This window comes from Argentina anserina, chromosome 6, assembly GCF_933775445.1.
Source record: "Argentina anserina chromosome 6, drPotAnse1.1, whole genome shotgun sequence".
Classification (NCBI taxonomy): domain Eukaryota; kingdom Viridiplantae; phylum Streptophyta; class Magnoliopsida; order Rosales; family Rosaceae; genus Argentina; species Argentina anserina.
This window is the reverse complement of record NC_065877.1, coordinates 33071359-33092543: the sequence shown is the minus strand read 5'-3', so window position 1 is coordinate 33092543 and position 21185 is coordinate 33071359. Positions and strand designations below refer to the sequence as shown.

Here is a 21185-nt window from a genome sequence, read left to right as displayed (position 1 = left end):
CAAAATCACCATAGCTTGGCCACCGTGCTTTGAATCCTTGTTCCTCAACCACTGAGTTTCAATTTAATAACAACAATCAGATCAAAGCGAATTTTACCATTTATACAATATATATATATATATATAATTCATTATATCATATACATGTCATATTTCATAAACACGTCAAAGACAAAAACTCGTCCGAAGACAAAACTCGTCCGAAGACAAAACATTTTAACAAACTCATGTTAAAACCACGTACAATAATCACACCTTATTTTGTACAAAAATCAAATCACATGCTCAATATTTAATTCTCGTCATCGAAATGACCAATTCTAATGAATTCATAACAGTATATAATATAGCAAACTATATATATATGTACTTATTACCATTTATACAATATATATGTAATCCACTATATTGTATACATGTCGTAATTCAATATTAAAACTCTTGCAAAATCTTGAATCTCCGCAAGGGTAGATTCGTAAATATGTGAGATTTTACTCACCTTATCGACTCGAGCGTAATTCCACAATTTCCGAAGATAATTCATTTCCTTGATTTATCGATCACCTTGAAAAGATAAGAAAAGAATTTAGAAACGTTTCGTAAATCTTTAAATACCGAAACAGTAATAATCGGTTATTGTTCAGCAATTTTCGGTTTTACGAATTTACTGTTCATTGTTCATGTATTTACTATTGTGTGTATTACTGTACAAATACACATCCAATACGTATCTCTGTACGAGTACATACTGTTTACATATTTCTGTATGTATAAATACTATTCAAATGTACGCACTGTCTCAGTAAATAAAAATTACCGAATTACCCTTCCACAATTACTTTTTACCTTTAGTAAAAGTAATTTACATTTATATTTACCGTACGTAAATAAAATTTACATTTACCGTACGTAAATCACCTTTTACATTTACAGTACGTAAAAATAAATTACAAAATTACCCTTTTCGGAAACACTGTTTACGCCGCCGCATGTGGCGGCGCGTGGGGTGCACGCGCCACTCACTGTGGCAGCGCGTGGGGCCCACGCGCCGACACCAACCAAGGCGCGTATGACGCCACCGCCGTGCCCAATTTCTTCCCCTCCTCCTCCTCTTCCTTCCCACGACCTCAGACCCCTCCTAAACTAACCCACGCATCCCCACGCGCCGCCATCCTCCTCCGATTCTTCCACAATTCAATCCCAAATTCACAAACAACATCACATCCACACCAAATCAATCATCCCTTACCTCAAGAGGACGTAGGACCGTCGAGAGGACCACCGGAGGCACCTGCGAGTACGGCTGAAATCGAATCGTGTGGAGGATCGGCGAGTCGAGCTCCACTTCTGTCGTCGATGGCTTCAGAGGCAAGGTGAGGCGAAGGCGAGCTATCCTCCGAGGACGTGTATCACCGGGGGTGGGACTGGTGGCGTCGAGTTGCAGGTGGACAGTGGAGCGTCGGTGCGGCGAACGGCGACGAGAGAGGTCACGATCCTCTCGGGGTTTGGCGAGGAGAACGGTGCGAAGCTTTTGAGAGTGGCGGTGCACGACACGGCGGCCCAGGGAGGCCGATCGCACGGAGGCGATTTTCGGAGGAGAAGGAGAGAGTTTTCGGGGAGAGAGAATGGGGAGGGAGGCGGAAAGAGGAGAGATAAGGGGTTTCCTGAAATGGAAACCATAATCACAAAAATTCCCTTTTTATACTCATTTTCAAAATCAGAAACTAACTTCCGACGTTAATAACTTTCACCTCCGACGTCCCATTAGAACGCGTCACATACTCACGAACTCGTATCGACGAGCTCTACAACTTTCGTGAAGAAAGTTTTCGCAACCGAGCAACGGAATAAAAATCAATATATGCGTTGCGGTAACGTTACGTTTTTCAAATTAAACGTTCCGAGAACATTTCCGTTTCCGTTTTCGTAAATTCGCAAGAAATCAAATTCATTTAATTGAATTTCACAACTTTATGGAATTCAAATCAAACCAAATATTGTTTTTAAAATAGGGTTATTACAGGTGTCGTGTAGATAGTTGTGGAGGAAGCGGAGAGAGTCGTCGAGGGAGGCGGGAGAGAGCCGCAAAATGGCGTCGTGTAGCTTTTTGGGGCGAGCAGAGAGGAGTGGCGTGAAGCATCTTCTCGAGGTCAAAAGTTTTTGCGGAGAAGGATCCGTAGAGGAAGCTAGGGATCAGAGAATGACGGGAGAATTTTCAAAGATATCCATTGGAGCGGAGAGAAGAGAAGGAAAAAGGAGATACTGGATTTTACCAGATGAGCGTTGTCACCGTCGTTGACGGTCAGATGTCGGAGAAAAATGAGGAAGGCCGTCGTCGAGGGTTAGAGGTCGCAAATGAAGGACAGAAGGAGAAAAAGTTAAGCTAGATTGGGATTAGGGTTCGAGAGACAGAGATAGATGAGAGGGAATTGGGAAATAAGGCTCTTGAATGAAATTCGTCTCCCGCTTAGAATTTATCTCCTATAAAACCTATTATTTCTCTAACTTAAGTCTATTCCACGTTTTTTTTCTTCTACTTTGGACGGAAAAAATGGACATCAGTTGGAGGTAAAAAGTGATGTATATGAAATAAGAGACATCGATTATCTAAAGACCGATGTTATAAAAAAAATTTAACATCATGCATTTTTCTGACTGATTTAAATGACATGATGTCTGTTAGCATAATTCTAATAGTGGATCTTCACGAAGGTAGTCGTATGCACAATCAGACTTTTATTATTTAGCTTCTTATTTATTTGTGATGGTTTCCGATCTAAAAATGACCAAATGAAGATAAGCTGCACCAAATATTTTCTATGGAAATGTCAATTATCCCAGGTGCCCAATGCATATGTCCCCATGCCAACATATGATGGGGTAGGCTTAAGATTCTTGTAACCGAAAGTTAAATGAGTTTAGTTTTTGAAGCTGCCGCTAAAAATCGACCGTCACCACCGTGAAATGGAAAGTATTTTAGTATCATCCGTAAATTTATGTATCTAGCATCTACTATCTATCCCCATTTAAAATCTCAATTTCAACATATTCGACATCATCAAGGCACTCAATAAATTTGCACCTTGCAAGACTTTTGAGAAATGAGATTCATTCAATTAAACATTAAAATTCTGAGCATATATGGATGGATAATTTAAATGGGGATAGTTAAGGTTGTGCAATTTAATTACAACAATATAGGTAGTAGAAAAGCGTTCACAAAACATTAAGGTTGTCACTTACTCCTCTGTATTGCTTCTTCTTCTTTTTCCTCCCCCTCTATCTCTGTTCTTGACTCCTTCAATTGTTCCATGTTTCTCAGTTTATTATTTTTGAACTTTCCTTGATCTCCTTTTTTTTTTTTTACAACATTGCAAGAAACATAAAGGAAAACCCCGGCTACTGATCTGTGTGCCTCGATTGAGAGAGAATTTTCAAGTAAAATGAGAAATCCCATTTTTAAATTGATGTATATATCAGATAATTACACTACAAGTACACCAATAGATACTCAAATACCTACTACAATTCTAATCACACAACAAGCTCAGAGAGTCCTGATCGATAAGCAAAATAAGCAGATCACGGATATATACATGATTGGTCATCACTGAAATTTTTTTTTTACATATATATGGGGGATGATGAGTAAGTGTAATACATGAAAATTACCGCTTTGCAACATATCTGAAACCACTGAAAACTGATTCGCTAAATAATCCCAAATCTTTTGCATACATTTGATAATGCAAATATCGACATGGAATGTCATGCATGCATGTGTTTCAGTTTCACTGTCACGTTAAACTACATCCGGCTCTGCCTTGTGAACACCAGGGCCTTAGCCATCTCTCTCAGCAGGAACTTCTGAATCTTCCCCGTCGACGTTTTCGGAAGCTCATCTTTGAACACCACCGTCTTGGGCACCATGTAATGCGGCAACTTCCCTCTGCAATACTCTATAATTTCATTCTCCGTCGGTCTCCGTTCTATCTCAGCTTTCAGGCTCACAAACGCACACGGGGTCTCCCCCCAAAACTCGTCAGGTCTGGCCACCACAGCCGCCTCACTAACAGCAGCGTGGGCGTAAAGCACGGACTCGACCTCCACGCTGCTCACGTTCTCTCCTCCGCTTATGATCACGTCCTTGGATCGATCCTTGATCTCCATATACCCATCCGGGTGCATCACTGCAACGTCGCCGGTGTAAAACCAACCGTGTTTCATGCACTTGGATGTGCCTTTTGGGTCTTTGAGATAACCTAACATCAAACACCCGCCTCTCAATACCACTTCCCCAGGCGACAGACCATCGCGTTTCACCGGCGCACCCGTATTCGGATCGACCACGTCGACCCTGGTCATGGCCACTGCCCTAACTCCCTGCCTTGACTTCAGCCTCGCCGTCTCCGTTGCTGGTAACCTATTCCACTTCGGTTTCCACGCGCATATAACCGCTGTTCCTGCAGTTTCCGTCAAACCGTACGCATGTGTCACCACGAATCCCAGTGATTCAGTCTGAAACAGAACTGAAGCCGGTGGCGGAGCTCCGCCGACCAGGATATGGACCGGGTTCTCCAAAGGCTTGTAGATTGGCATACTCGTCAGCATGTTGAGAACAACCGGCGCACCACACATGTGAGTGACGGCGTGTCGTTTGATCAGGGCATAGATGACCTGCGCGTCGAACTTGCGGAGGCAGACGTTGGTTCCACCTACGGCGGCGATCCCGTACGGGTAGCTCCAGCCGTTGCCGTGGAACATCGGAAGCGTCCACAGGTAGACTGGCTGTTTGGGTACGGCCCAGTCGACGAGAGAGTTGACGGCGGCGACAAAGAGCCCTCTGTGACAGTGGACTACTCCCTTCGGTGAAGAAGTAGTGCCGGAAGTGTAGTTCAGCGTCATGGGGTCCCATTCATTCTCCGGTAGGGCCCACGAGAACTCAGGATTGCCACGCTGTACCATTTCGTCGTATGTAGCATAGAACCGGGATGAGCTGCGAAGGGGTGAGGCTGGGGGTGCATCGTCGGCGATGAGGATGAGGAGGGGGGTCGGGGTGTTTGGAGGGAAGAGAGAGACGGCGTCGAGGACGAGAGAGCTGAGGGTGTGGTCGACGAAGAGTAGTTTGGATTGGCTGTGGCGAAGGAGAAGGGAGACGGTGCGAGTATCGAGGCGGGTGTTGATGGTGTTGAGGACGGCACCGGACATGGGGACGGCGAAGTGGAGCTCGTACATTGCGGGGATGTTAGGAGAGAGGACGGAGACTACGTGGCCACGTCGGATACCGAGGGATGAGATGGAGCAAGCCACGCGAAGGCATCGACGGTGAGTCTGGCTCCATGTGTAGGTGGTGTCATTATAGATCACAGAAGGGCAGTCGCCATAGACGGTGGCGGCTCGGTCTAGGAAGCCGAGTGGGGTGAGAGGGGAAGAGTTGGCGGGAGTTGGCCTCAGCTCATCCATTACGGAAAATCCTAAATGTTTGTAGATACAATTATGAGAAGAACAAAATGAGAGTAGAAGCAACAACGTAAGTTGTCGCTCTTATGTACAATATAGAATATAGACGAAGCTAAAGAGAGGAACTGATAACAAAATGAGAATAGAAGCAACAAATATAGAGAAAGACCTTAATTAGTTATCAGTTCCTCTCTATAGCAGGAGCAGGCTAGGGGACAACTATTAGTTAACCCAAAAAGACGAAGCCGCCTAACTTTCCATAATAGAAGGAGGCCAGGTGATTGGAAGATCGACCGTCGTTCAGATTTCCATCATGAATCAAAGATGGTGCCGGACTGGTGGTGGTCCGTCGGCGGCCCAACTATTCGGTACCAGTCTGATCACTAAAACCTGAGAGCGAGATGCACCAAACTTAACAAAATATCAGCCACAATAACATTTGTGATTTTCAGGTTCTTCTAGCTACATTTATATAAACAAACAAGGAAGATTACTTGCATGCATGTGCTTCCGATATTAGAGAAGAAGGAAATATATGTCAACAATTTCAAACTGAGAGAAAAAGAGGAAGTCGTGGTGCTGCAAGGCCAAGCTGATATTTTGCACTACACGTACAACTTTGTCGAGAGCATAGAAAAGCATCAAAGGATTTTAATGGAGGAAAGATAAGAGACGGATTGTAATTCATGTTTGTGTTCTAGTGGGCGACTGAATATTATAGCAAGAACCACGAGCTGGTTTTGTTACTTCCATTTGATTCGAAGAGTCTTATTACTTGCATTGTTGGTTCTGTGCTTGCAACTTTCATTGGTTGGCACTACATCAGTCGAAAGAACATCCTTGCATAGAAAATATCCAATGTGGAAATATTATGAGAGCAGGAGAGACTAATTCAAAGTTCAAAGTGGCTCTAGGTACGTTCTTAGTTCCCACTTCCTCGTCGTGTTGTGTCACTTTCCACATCTAGAAATCGATGCCTTGCCGATCTGCAGAGGAGGCTTCGATGGACCGGCTTCGATGTTCTTTGTACGTTTTGACATTTCTGTGAAAATTATAGGGTTCCACAAGTTATACGATTCGGTTCGCGTCCATTTATCATGACCAGAAAGAAGTCCAGATAAGATGGAGGCGTCAACCTTTTGACCACTTCCATCCACTCGTCTAGAATGTTACTTAATGGGGCGTAGTCGTACACTAAATGAGACAGCGAGATACACCAAACTTTAACAAACACCATGCCAAACGTTTTTGGTTTTTAGGTTCTTCGCCTATCTAGCCGGTGGCAGACGCAGAAAATTTTACAAGTGGGGGTAAAAAAATTAGAATTTAATTTGCCCGAAGTGCAAAAAAAATTGGGAGTTTTTTAGGAAGTGAAAGTAAAAGAAAAAAAAGAAAAAAAATTAGGCAGGTAAAAGGGCCACATTCTAATATCTATAGGATTTAATTGCTGATTAAGGAGAATTGAACGAAAAATTTCAGTCATTGGAGGTAGGTGGATAAGAGTTGTTTAATTTTAATTCTTAATCAATAAGAAGCGATTAATTTTTTCGATGAAGAAAACAAAATACAACATAAACTCAAATTGAAATCTCTAATACCAACCCTAGGCTAGAATTATCAAAACTAATTGATTTAGAAATAGAAGAAGTAAAAAGAGAAGAAGAAGAAGAGAGAGTTGTTGATTAATACGCAACCAAATAAGAATAATAGCCTATAACAACCATATATATTATAATGCATACACATTGATTAAAAGCAAAAAAAAATCCACATTTGAAAAAATAAGTGGTAGGCATCTGGCCCTTATATGCGTCGACGGCTGAATAATCTAGCTAGCTATATATGAACAAAGAAGGCCAGGGGTTGCTGAGCATGCATGCATATTGTAACTCATCAAACTGCACCTCATCAGCTTGCACGTTCCAGTGCCGCGAGTCGATAAAACATAAACCAATAATCCGATTTATATTTTAAATAAACGCAAGGCAATTTTGTATTAGAAAATTTTTCGAATAACACAGCAAAAACTTAAAATAATTTTGAAGTGAAAATAATTATTATCAGAATACATTTGTTCGTCCAGAACTTAATACAACTGATATTCCATGAACTAGAAGAAATGAATACCAACAAAGCTAAACTAGGAAGTAGCGTTAACTAAGTTCTGAAAACTACGAACAAATAATTAGAATTTACAATAGAAACCGAGATACGGTTTAACCAACTTGAACCACACTCCCTACCACGTCCTTCAATATTCCGTACCAGTGCACAATACATGCAAACATACTAATGTAGGGCTTCTCGATTAACATTGAAAACATATATTTGGTTAGCCAGTATAAAACCAATTTAAATAATAAATGAATGACAAACTTTAATAAAAATCTTGACTCTAACTTTAATAAAAATCTTGACTCGAGAATCGGTGCATAGATTCTTAATACGGCGCGCTAAAAACCAAATAGTAACTGATGGCTGGTCATATCTAGGAAGCACGAAAACGTGACTTCACCCGTGTTTCCTGCTTCCGAAGCGGAATCACTCCGGAAACGTGACGAAAACGTTTGGAAACGCTCGGAAACGCAACGGAAACGCCCAGAAACGTGTTTTCAGAAAAATGTGTTTTGGAACGCGAGTTTTCAAAAAAAAAAAGTTTTTTATGTATTATTTTGTATTTTTTAAATGACAGACTAGACCTACATTCGTCGAGTTAAATGACTTATTTCGACATATTTTTGACTTCCCACCGAGTCGCCGACCCTCCTTCTCTCTTGTTGATACCTAGATCTCTCATTATATTTGTATTATTTTGAATCTTGAACATCAAGTTATTTGAGATTTTGAGTTACTTAAACTAAAAATTTGTTATTATATTTATTTTTTGTATAATTTATATATATATATATATTTTTTTTTAAGTTTCCAAAACGTACCCGCTTCTTTAAAAATTTGAAAAATACGCTTCCGCGTTTCCAAATGTTTCGCTTCCACGTACCCGTACCCGATTTCGTGCAGCCTATGGTCCTATAGACCAACTACACGGCCCTACCTCAGATATACTGTAACAGGTAAGTGTAGCAAGAGCGTCCGCTACCAAGGCATACAACGTTTCGAGTCCGTTTTTAAGATCGGAACCTGCACGACTGACGTAACTAAACCCTCCGATTCCGGGATCGACCTAAGGAAGTCAGTGATACCCCTACTCTTAAGCCATCACATCTCCCACAATTTGGTTAATACATTTGTATATAAAATAATCAAACCACAACATGCACCATTTATAAATAAATTGTAGAAAGCTCTAATCGAGATAAATAATGAATCCCGGTAGGGATTCCAATGTTTTCCCTCGCGTACTCTGCGAGTCATAAGTTTTCACTTCCGTTCACCGAGTAACTAGAGTCCATAGTCCGACATAGCAGTTATTAATGACTTGACCACATTCTTATACAATCACGATTACTAATAAATCATCTAATTCGAGAATTGACCCTCATTAACCAAATTAAAGCGGAAGCACATTTTCAACAAATACTACTCGATAATGTAATATCGACAGATACTCAATTATTTACTTATATCTTCAATATTGGTCATATAATAATTAAATAAATTACTATGGACACCATCTCAATATTACCCAACATATGCATCAAGCATAATTGTACCATTACTCAATTGAGAGCCTAAGAACTCAAGTGTTTAAACCAATATATTGAGTTCTTAATTTACATTAAGTGTACTCCTTCCTCAATTAACACATTCACAATTAAACAAGGATATAAATATCACTAAGGCCACCCTTTAACACATTTCCAAATTCATTTCGTCGTCTAACAGTTTTAGGCCCAGTTTGACATCGATTTTTGGGCTTTTTTTTGGGTCAAAAGTGATTTCGGGCAAATCACATGGTGTTTGGTGAGACCCAAATTTTCAAATTTTAGGACAATCTGATTCTCCCCACAACAGGATTTGAGAAGCAACCCTATGGTTGCTTTCCAAAACTGATTCTGGAAGAACACAGAAGATGCTACAGTAGCCTTTTAATGAATTTTTCAAATTCCCAATTTTGTTCTCCTTCTAATCTAAATATCTACCTAACAGTTAAACCCTACAAACTCTTCTCATTTTCTCCTTCTCATCCTATCTTTCGTCAAATGGAATAAACAAAACCGATCTCATCACCAACGCTCAAATCGGCCAAGTTCTCTTCAGACTTTAAAGGTAATATCTATCTCATGATTCTTTTTTATTCTTGTTTCTGGGTGTGAATTTGTGGTTTGAAGTTGTTGTAGTGAATTAAAGCATGGTCATTTGGAATTCTGAATTGGGTGAGAATCATTACTATTTTCTTAGATCAACTTCCCATATCATGTAACTTTACCTCTCTTCTACTTTGTATTTTTTCCTTTTTTTCGTTGTCTTTCCCTGCCCATTTGTTACCTGTTCCACGACCCCTTGCATTCTTTTTCATTCGAGCATCAACACGGGTTTACCCGAGCAACCACGTTAAGATATGTCAAATGGTGGCTGACACAATTATCATTTTGGTATTTGTGTTATATATGGTGGGAGTTGAATTATGATGAAGTTCTCTCATGAGGTCCCGAGTTTGAGTTTTGGCTCTATTTTGTATAAATATTCTAAATACTGAACAACACATATTTAAATCAGCTAACGAGCTGAGTGATGAGCCCGCCTGGTTGAATTTTATCCTCCAAATGGGCTATATATGCTTATCAAAGTCCACAAGAGTTATGCTTATAGAGCTATAGACAACTGATCATTTAAATGAATCTAGGTGAATCTAACAATTTTTTCCAATATACTGATGGACTCTCTGTTTCACTTTTTTCACCCAGTGTTTTGTGTTTAGAAACCAACATTTCACTCTCTCTGGACTCCTGATCTGGTTATGCTTCTCATATTCTTAAAAGAGTCCTTTGCTACCTATGGCCGGAAAGTAATTCCATATTGTCTTTGTAATTTTTCTTAAGGACTAAAATATTGAGTCTCATGTTGTCCCATTGTAATTTTTCATATGCAATTGATGTTTGCAGTTAAAATCAACAGATGAAGTTAAGGTGTCTCATTATTCCATCTAATTCATTTTCCTACTCTAATTATCTTGATATATACTCATTCACATAAATAGAGATGGTGTGAGGGAGTGCATGTTGTACTCCGATGGTTAAAAGCATTTATGCAGGACACTTATTCTTTTAAACTAGGTCCATTACACTTTTCAGAGCTTCAATAAAGACTAGTTAACTTCTTTCTTGAATCATTACATGCATACTCCTTTTTAGGCCTCTTGGGCACATTCTTATACAATTGGTCGATTTGCTTGCTTTTTGATCGATCAGAGATATCTACTTGATCTGATATTTGCTTGCGTTTTGGTATTTTTATAATGTGCCAAAACAAATAGAGTAGGAACTGGTGTACCATAGAAGTAATTTTAGGAATATGTTTTGTTGTGTGTGATTAGGGTGCAGGCACACACTTTGTTTTGATGTTCACATATTGTCTGCATTATAATGAATGTACGCATTATATGTCTATTATATGTCATATTTAGTGTTGTTATGCTATCATCAAATTTGGGACATGTCATGTTAAAATTATATTGCACTGCTGAATTTAAGATGTGAATCAAATATTATATATATATATATATATATGTAGTTTATCCGTATGGGAAAGAAGAAAGCAAAGGGTATTGAAAATGAGGGAACTGGAAAACCAAAGGCCACGTGACAAAACAAGTGAAGATAGTTATTGTTACAATGACTATTCATAACCACATAAGGAGATATGCTCATCAAAAGCAAGATTGTGATGAAAGTGATGATTACTCAAGTGAAGAAATTGGTGAGGATACAGAGGATCATGAACTTGAAGAAGATCGTATGAGAGGACAAGAAATGGAGGTGCTAAGAAATATGATTGCACAATGTCTAGTAGATGCATCTAGTTAGTATTTTTAGTGGCAACTTCAAATGACTAAAATCTTATTTAGTGGTTCCCTTTAAATTGACCATGGTGCTACATGCGTTGAAGAATTAATGAAATTATTGTCTGTTAATAAAACAGTTCTAACATAATATACATTTTAGTAATTATACAACTCTAAAGCACTTTTACCTTATAATTTACCAAACATTCAAAATTGATTTTCAATCTAACATCAATTTTCAAAACAATTTACCAAATACTTAAATTGATTCACGTCACAACAGCTTTTTTCAAAACAGTTTACCATACACATAAACTTCACAGAATATAACCAATCCTTAAATATCAGAATTTCCATCTTCAGAAACAAATGGCCAGAACCACAATCACAGTATATAGCCAACGAGTTTCCAATTCATGTTTCAATTCCAAATACGTGATTACAGCGAGTAACCAATACAACCAAACCAACTTTGAATTCAAGCTGTAATCTACCTTTGGAAATGCCAATTCGCAGAAGATTTCCCAACGAACACAATGAAGCAGAAATCCATTAAATTGAAGCCAGGTGATCGATGCTTGCTCCCAATTGACTCAAAGCTTCACCACAGCACGCCAAGGAGGCCGTAATCAAGCCGAGAGAGCCCTCGGTATCGAAGAACGACGATGAACAGTACGAACCATGAAGAACAGAACAACCAAGAAATTGGAATTGTCAAAACTTGATCAAATATATAAACCAATTATATAGACTTGTAGATCATGAAGAGGAGATGAAGGTTGATACATAAAGTAGTCCAATCGGTGGCCGGAGACGCCGTAAAACGCTGCAACTCGCCGGAAAGGAACTTGGAACCCCTCGATTCTCCTCTGTTGCCGATAGGAAGAACCACAGCCGCAGGGAGGACGGAGACGATGTGGCGATCATGACGAAGCCGGTGCGCCGGCCGGAACTTCTCTGACGGCGGCGGCGGAACGACGGCGAAGGTCGCGCGGTGTTTTGGGGTCGGGAATGAGCTCGGTCGTTCTCGATGGGCTTTTGGGAAAAATGCTGAAAACCTTATACTCACCCATATATATATGTATTAAGCCCACTTAATAATCTAAGGGCTGAGAATAATCGATTGAAATCCTACGGTCCCGATTTCACCGTAATAATTTTCTGATTTCTAAGTAATTTCTTTATATTTTCAAACTTCAATTCGGAAAATCATATAAAATGACTCGGGAACTTAAAAAATTCTTAAATATTTCGACATACTCGTCATAACGCATACGACTCTTAATTCAAAAGAGTCACTTATCTAAAAAATATTCTCGAATATTTACTTTTAATTAATCACTGAGATCGTAAAATAGTCAATAACGATCTCAACTTAGCTCATTAACATTTCCCGGGCTCACACATATGCCGCCAGATGTTAGAGAAGAAAAAAGAAATATATGGCGACAATGCTAAAACAGAAAGAACAGGAAGAGGAAGCCATGCTGCTGCAAGGCCAAGTTGATATTTAGGACTACACGTACAACTTTGTCTAAAGCATGGCCTTGAAATGCGCTGTGGAGATTGGCATTGTAGACATCATAAACTCTCAAAGCTAACCCCTAACTGTGCATCAAATTACAGAGCAGATTGCCTCGCCGGCCGTAGACATTGATAAACTCTCGTGCCTCATGAGGTTTCTAGTCCAGAAAAATCTCTTCGAGGCAACCACTGATACCAAGAGTGGTGACATTCTCTACAGCCTAACTTATTCATCTAAGTGGCTTCTCCGCAGTGAGGAACAAACTCTAACCCCACTAGTGCGTCTGGTAATTGGGTGCACTGGTCATATTAATGTGTGCATTGATCAAATTGACGAGTGCACTCAGAAGCCTTCCTGACCAAAAGGTTGGGCTCAAGCACCACCTAATTTTTACAGCGCATCGAGCAAAAAGGACCCAACACATGTACTAAGCTGCAGTAGGCCTGATTATTAATTTATTACCCAAATTGCCAAACACTCTGCTAACAACCTCGGTGAGTAAATTTGGACAATAAAGATAAATCATTTTCTATAATGTAAATTTGTGATGTCGATAATGTAAAATGTGCAAGGTAAATCATAAAGACATGCTGAAACCTATGGATCCAACATCCATAGAGTTGGAAACTGATGGTTTTGGTGGCATACAACGGACAATAGAGAAATCAAGACAAGGCTGATAATACCAACTATTGATATGTAGGCATTTGGTCCTTTACCAGATAAAGAGTAAGAGAAGAACAAGAGCTTTGTAACTTTGTATTTGGCAGTGAAAAGGGCTGATACCAAATGGAAATAGTTTCTTCTCCCTCTCAATTCTTCACGTACGGTTGTAAACCTCAAAACAACTAGGCTCCGAATTGAAAAAACTTACTGCAACTTCTAACATAAACACCTGTCAAAGTAGTATGTTAATTTATTCATAGATGTAAATGCAATTATGTAAAAATTCAACAGAATGACACTTAGTCACACGAATTCATTTCTAATTCTAAAGAGCTCTCAAGAATATTAATTTCGTTTTCTTACATCTATATTGTAATTGTAGAAAATGCAGAGAGAGTTTGATGGTTTCTTCATTGTCAACAAGAAGAAGAAAAAAACATGTGGCAATGTATTATGATGTCTAAGTGGAGGATGAACAAGTGCAGGACAGCAAATCCCTCCACGATCAATGTCCCTCTGGCTAAGTTCTAGACCAAGAAATACCAAATGGCCTATTCCCATGCGCAAAGCAAATTGGTGTTATTTGGTAGTTGGACTCACCCCCAAAGTCCTTGTTATTTATATGAGTTCACAATACATGATGCCTATCTATCACTCTTTCAGTGTATATATGGTTAGTGGTTGAACTTTTGAGATCACAATACAATGGGACACTTCTATGTCTAACAAGATAAGATCGATAGTGAGGGAAGCTTTGGGTTTTTCCACTTTCTGAACAAGAGCTTAGTCCACCAAGTGGATCACACAGTTTGTTGCACTCAAAAAAGGGCCCTCTAATTAGTCAATGGGATTGTCTTAGAAACCACTACCATGCTACATGTGCTATGTACATGACTATATGTAACATAAAGTAGTAATATGTGTTTCGTATGAATGATCTATCAATTTGGGTTTGTTGGAAAATTACTTAGTGGGTGATTATTAAAATATGGCGAATTAGGTCTTGCTGATCGAGTATGTATGGATGAGATGGGAATGGTGATAAACAATGGAGCACTAATGGTATCCCAAATGAATATTTATTTAGCTCACTTGAGTATGTATATGGATGTAAACATATACATCCATATATAAAACTGATATGTGAACATTTATAAAACTTAATAGTAAAAAAAACATTTATAAAACTTCCTCAATTTGTGACTACCTTGCATTCCTTTCATGATTTTTATGAGCATGAATGCCTTGGGCAAGGGGCAATAGGTAGATACCACAAGTCCTGCAGTACCATTCCAAGTTCTGGTCCTAAATCCAAAGGCATAAACAGAAAAGCCACCAACTTGTGTCTTTGTTTGACACTAGTAGTAATATGTTTCAAACACATTTCTTTCAAAAACCACTAGCGTTTGCTAACATCACATCTTGCGACACCGCCTCATCTTTCTTTCAAGAATTTCATAACAACTTTACCTATTAATCTATTATGATCCTCACAATGCACACCAGTTTTCGACAAATCAACACCCAACATCTTAATGATGACTTTAATTTTAACTTATGTGTAACATGTAAACTTAAGCCAACCAAATCAATCCAAGAAATGACGTGAAAATTTCCAATGGGCGCGCGCACTTAGAGTAAGAGAAATACCAGAAGTCAGGGCAAAGGATTTAGGGCCTCAGAGTGTTTAAGGCTGGCTTTCTTTTGGTATTCTTTGAATTCTAAGTTACCAACTATCCTATTCCTACCAACTAACAACTAGAACCAGTCAAAAGACACACAGACCCTTCAAGCTAAAGGGCTGTTTTAGATTCATTCAAGCACGACCACAATTCTGATTTGGTGTTATAAACATGATTAGATCATCTTTTGAAGTAGTTGTAGATGAAATCCCAAAAGCCAAGTACTTTCAATCCCAACTAATTTCTTAGAGACCAAGTCTAGTGGAAATAGATAGAAGTGGTCCAGAGAAATGACACAATGAGGAAGCAATTTGCAAAACCAAAAGGTTTCATTTTCTTCATCTCAATTCCACAAAAATGGACAAGAGAATATTACACAAAGCACTATGAAAACTCATAATTCAAGGCTCAAAAAGCCTCCCTCTCTCTAACCTCACCCATCTTTCTCTCTAATTTACATGCAAAGCCCAACAAAAGGAGTCACAGTCAACCACTGAACACTAAAACACCCTAAATCAATCTTAACCACAATGAGATACCCTCAGACTCATGGCCAAAACAAAGGTTCCGGAAAAAAGAAAAAACCAATTATACAAAGTCCAAAGAGAAGAGGAGGAGGATTTTTTTTTTTCTGTGGTCAATTTCTGATTTCACTTTGCAAACGAAATTTGTTCTCAAAGCTTCATAGGTAGTGGCACTGGCCACCACGCCTGATTGAGGTGAAGTAGTTGAAGTCATGGTGCTGGACCCTTAGCTGCTTTAGCCAAGAATCCGCCACGCTCAACAGCGACATTAGCCTTTCTTGGTCCCGGCCGCAGTTGCCCGAGACCCACAGATTCCCTTGCATTTTGTAAGTAGCCAACCCAAATGGAGGCAGAGAGATGCCTTCTCCTTTCTTTCTCTTCCGTTGCTCGTCACTCTCCATATCATCTTCGAGGTCCATGTCTACACAAAGACGAGCATCATCTAGCGTAAGTGAGCATTTATCATCATGCGTATGAATAAGAAGCCTTCTCACCGACCATAGAACGAAACCAATAGAAACGAAAGTTATGATGAAATGACTTAATGAGAGAATAATGGTACCTTGAAATGAAGATGAAAGGGTGTGGTAAGTGAGGAAGGATGTGGAGAGGTCCTTTATAGTTCTTCCCATTGGAATATGATAAATTGGGTACCTGAATATAATCACACCCACGAGTTTATCATCACTTCTCCATTCCTATTATAAACAAGAAAGCATGCTAATTTTCACACAGAAACAAAAAAAGGAAAAAGGAAGCATGTTCATTTGCCCATGTGTGTAACTAGTAACTAGTCATTAGTGGGTTATTTAAAAAGCAGTAATAATTAATTACAAACCCATGTCGGAGCCAGTGTTTTCTTAATGAACATAATGCATTAGTTTAGTAGCACTTGTAACAAAATTTGCTTCCGTTTAGATAAGATTTCGAGTGAGAAAGGAAAATACCAAGCAACAGACATCCAACTAGCTGGTGAAAGATCTACACTCCTCAATGACATCAAGCCGGGGTATCTTTGAGCTAATCCGTTAATCTGAAAGCAAAGAAAGAACAAAGTGTCAATCAAAATCCACATGATTTTCTTTCAAGGCAGAGGATGCTGAGAAATCAGCATATGCATACGTGTCACGATCATAAACAAAAATTAAGTAAATAGAGCCTGAAGAATTTAATGGTATCAATAATTTCCATCCTGGCAGACAGTTACGCCGAAAAAAGAAGAAAAAAAATTCCAAGGCAAGAACAAATTCTCAAGAATGATGAATGAATGAAATACAGAAAGAGTAGGAATCAGAAAAGAAAGAGGAGGTATCAGAAAAGGAGACATGGACACTTATTAGTTTCGAAGTCAAAAGTTACTGATATCTAACAGGAAAAAGGAATCAGATAATATGTTAAAATTGGTTAAAGGAGAACCGCATAAATCTACAAAAAAACTAGATGGTTTGCAGAAGAAGAATATGAATATTGAGGGAAAGGGTAGTTCGGCACCTTATCCATGAGAGGAACTCTTCCATAAGGAGTTGATCTCTCAAAATACTCAAAATAAAGATATCCTAATCTATCATTCAGATGCCACAGATTATTGTCTTGCTCAAATCCACCTTCATCTGAGGAGCATCCATCCCATCTCCATAACTTATCACTTTCACTCTCGAAACTGCATGAATCACTAAACGAATCCCTCGTCTCACAATCACCTGACTCGGTTTCCTCCCTGAAATAATCAGTTTAAAACGTTTGTTTCTGTCATCACATACACCGAACAAAGATAAACACATATTTCTGTCATCACATACCAAAAACACATTTTGTTGTAGAAATCAGAGGGAAATGAATCAGCAATTCAATGCAACCCAAATACCCAAATATCAGAGTTCATCATTTTAATAAACACCATACGCATTGACCCAATAAAAACCAGCATTTCATAATGTTGATTCAGCTAGAACAAAATTACCAATGTAATTTTATTGTTTTTCTAAGTAAGACCGCAGAATGGTTGGAAATGAAAGCAGTACCTGAGGTTATTTACTGAGGAATTGCTGGTGAAGATTTGGATAGCTGAGAGATAAGGAACATAATATTGCACAAGTGTCTCACCGCTGTCCAAGGTGATCGGAACTCCGGCACCATAAGCACTCCATTCATCAAAACAGTTCCACAAATCACTCAATGTGAAATACTCAACCTTTTCTCTCTCCCACGGGTGCCATAGACGATTAAGGTTCCTAATCTCAGACTGCAACACCAACATGATCACCACATTCAAACCCACAATTGGGATCAATCCAATAACAGAAATACACAATTGTGACAAAACCAAAAGAACGAACCTTGGGCAAGAATTGGGGTTGGAGCACAGGGGTTGTACCATGGAGGAAGCATTCAAGGTTTGATTGCATTGACCCTTTGTCCAAAATCATCGTCTGGCTCTGGAAAAAAGATGGAGAGAAGGTAAAAAAGAGAGGAGGGGAGAGAGCGAATTGAAGTTTTCGCTCGCTCTGAATCAGCGAGGGAGAAACCAAAAAACAAAAGGAAGGAGCCTTCTCTCACCCAACCCGGAAAACAGAGTTGGAAAAAAGCTATAAAAATAGAGAGAGAAACCAAAAAAAAAACAGAGGAGAGAGAAGGGGAGGAACAAGAAAGGGAGAGACTGATTGTCGGGATTTGATTTCGCTTTGAACAGAGAAGAAGAGAAAACGCGAAAATGGGCCTAGGAAGGCAAGAAGAACAAAGACTTCTATTTTTCGACGACAAAATTCACGGAAGGAGGGAAGTTCAAAGGTACTACTCAGTCTTCTCTTACAGAGAGTCTTCGTTGGCAACAACGTTACCAATTCCACAACAAAACATTTACGTGCAACCCGAGATATTTATATTCCGGCCAATTCTCCGGACAAACAAACGGTCACTCTTTGTCTCTGTCTTTTCCTGTTTCTGTTTTCTTTAACTAACCTTCAAGGAAACTCAAACGGTCGTCTGAAGACACGAAAGCTCTGATCAAAGGTCACGACACTTTGAACGATCCGACGATAAGAATCAAACCCAACAAGCGAAATTACGAAAGGAAATTGATATGACAGAAAAGCTAGAGAAGAAACAGTCGGGATATCCGAGTTTGCGCCGGAAAAAGAGAAATGAGATTCCCGGGAAATCAGAGAGCAAAAACAGTGTGTGAGGAGGAAGCAAATATCGGGATGATCGGAGTGACAAAAGCTCAAGGACTTTATAGTGTAGAAAAGAAGAAGAGGATTTTGTTTTTCTGTAGAGATAAAAAGCAGAGAGATTTGGATACCAAACAATTATTTAAGGCATCAGATTTATGAGACTCATCTGTCCACCTCAAAGGACCCTCCCCACCTCCATATATTTCTTTTTCATTTCTGGACTGTATATTTTTAATTTTGGATTATGAATTAATCCAATAGGGGACAGCTGAAGATTTGCTATGGGTGGGAGGATGGGACTTGGTCCAATGGCTTGAATAGTAAGTAGGATGAAATTCTCAAATTGAAGGATTGAGAATTTCTGACTCATGATTTTGACACAAGGAAAACCTTGAATATATAGTTCATTAGGTAAAACAGAAAATCAATGTATTTTAACTGAAACAGTAGAATTTATGGCAATATGTTACTATTCCCACATTTAATGTAACAATAATAATCATTTATGATCATGGATCCACATGAAATATAACTCATGATTTTCAAAGAAGTATGTTTAACGTTTAAACAACATTTCAGTCATCTATGACATACAAAAGTTCAAAGTAATCTAAACATATGGTACTAGAAAGTATAAATTAATCAGTATCGGTGAAATCTTGTCCGAACCATTCCTCTTATTATTTAGTCTTTTGTGACATCATCGTAATTTCTTAGATTAATTTTAATTCAATATTTTTTACCAGTTTTGGAGAGAATTATTCCAAAAGATCCTGTCACGGAAGATATTGCACCATTTCATCTTTTCAAACCTTTTAAATATTTGGCTAAAAGAGTGCAGGTAATTAAGGATTGAATCTTCCATAATTAAATTAAAAATAATTCTTCATCCTTTTTCCAGAAAAATTAGCCGCCAAAAATTTCTCAATTAACAAATTTTTATTCAGGCAAAATACTAATTACCTTAATTACCCAACTAATTAATTAATGATTATCCACTTATCCTCTGGTGCTCTGACACCACAATTGACTCCTTCTTCAAAGGTGGGGAAATAGACAATAGCAAAAAATACAGTATGTATTTGACCAACACCCCTGAATTGTTTCTAATTTTATAACTTATTACTGTTTTAGACTTTTAGTTCAAGCTCCCTAGCTGTAGGACATTACCAATTCAAATGAAAAATTCAGTAATTAATTAATTGAGTTTGTAATTGTATATTTTTTCGACCTCATTAGCTTGGCGCTTAGGCAAACCGCGTGAACGTAACAATAGGGAAATACCTGATACGTATTAATATAAAACGACGACGTAGAATGCATGTAACTCCAGCTCCCGCTTTCATACACTGAAGCAAAAACTAGATAGTAGCTAGGCAACGACACCGCAAAGTTAGATAGATGACGCACGGCGCGCCACGTGGATGGACCTCTTCTCTCCGACGAGCACGTGGACCACGGAGCTCCGGTACGGCGTGGCGTTTGATGGCGAAATTAAAACTGGGGTGTGAATGTGTGATGCTGAATTCCGTGGCGGGGTCCGCATTGGGTTTGACCAGTAGAGTGGCACCACGTGCGAGTGAAAAGTCTGTGGGCAGTTTATTTGTGTTCATTCTTCCAGAATCATGAAGTTAGATGAGTGATTACGACTGTTTACCCCCTCCCTTTGAAATCTATGGATTCTGATGGATTTACTGGATTTGAGTATCAAGGGAGTGATGGGTTATTTAGAGACGTGTTTTACGTTTTTTCCTCTTTGAGGTGAAAAATAATGTCTCCTATACCTTATTGAATTTAAGTTCATATTTAATGTGGAGTGTAAAATGATTTATATCGATCAGTTACTGAAATATTTCTAATAATTTAGGAAGTAAATCATACTTATATCGGTATATCACGGCCCTTGTTAATGTTGGAAGATGAGTAATATGGCATGAGATAATGTGAGTAACAAAAGTTTCACACTCCAATTATCATATATGCGTTTAATTAATTAAAGGGGAGTATGATATGTCAAAGGAACATGTTTCACAGTAAGAAGTGATAACAATAATATGTTTCTTACGTAAAAGAATCGATCGATCATACCTATCATATTTCTAGGGCTTTAGCTCTGTGCACAAGATAATGAACAATAACAGCTATTTTTTATCTTTCTGCAATTCGATCAGGAAAAGATACAAATCTCTGTCAACA

General features: G+C 38.8%; 2 protein-coding genes across 2 annotated transcripts; both read right to left on the bottom strand.

Moving 5' to 3' along the window:
* Positions 1–3568: 3568 nt before the first annotated feature.
* LOC126799597 (2-methylpropanoate--CoA ligase CCL4-like) lies at positions 3569–5748 on the bottom strand. Its single transcript, XM_050526835.1, has 2 exons — positions 5630–5748; positions 3569–5474 (listed from the first exon to the last, which is right to left on the bottom strand). The coding sequence occupies exon 2, from the start codon at positions 5461–5463 to the stop codon at positions 3808–3810; it is 1656 nt and encodes a 551-aa protein (XP_050382792.1). The 5' UTR covers positions 5464–5474; positions 5630–5748; the 3' UTR covers positions 3569–3807.
* A 9855-nt stretch (positions 5749–15603) lies between these two features.
* Positions 15604–19102, bottom strand: LOC126797533 (uncharacterized). Its single transcript, XM_050524173.1, has 6 exons — positions 18156–19102; positions 17841–18061; positions 17311–17536; positions 16767–16852; positions 16382–16473; positions 15604–16240 (listed from the first exon to the last, which is right to left on the bottom strand). The coding sequence occupies exons 1-6, from the start codon at positions 18243–18245 to the stop codon at positions 15978–15980; spliced, it is 978 nt and encodes a 325-aa protein (XP_050380130.1). The 5' UTR covers positions 18246–19102; the 3' UTR covers positions 15604–15977.
* Between the last annotated feature and the right edge of the window lie 2083 nt (positions 19103–21185).

Coding starts and splice junctions, on each gene's coding strand:
- LOC126799597 (XM_050526835.1), bottom strand. CDS start 5,463: ATGGATGAGCTGAGGCCAACTCCCGCCAACTCTTCCCCTCTCACCCCA.
- LOC126797533 (XM_050524173.1), bottom strand. CDS start 18,245: ATGATTTTGGACAAAGGGTCAATGCAATCAAACCTTGAATGCTTCCTC. Junction 17,537..17,840: donor TCCTCAGTAAATAACCTCAG/GTACTGCTTTCA, acceptor TGATTATTTCAG/GGAGGAAACCGAGTCAGGTG. Junction 16,241..16,381: donor CCTTTCATCTTCATTTCAAG/GTACCATTATTC, acceptor GTCTTTGTGTAG/ACATGGACCTCGAAGATGAT.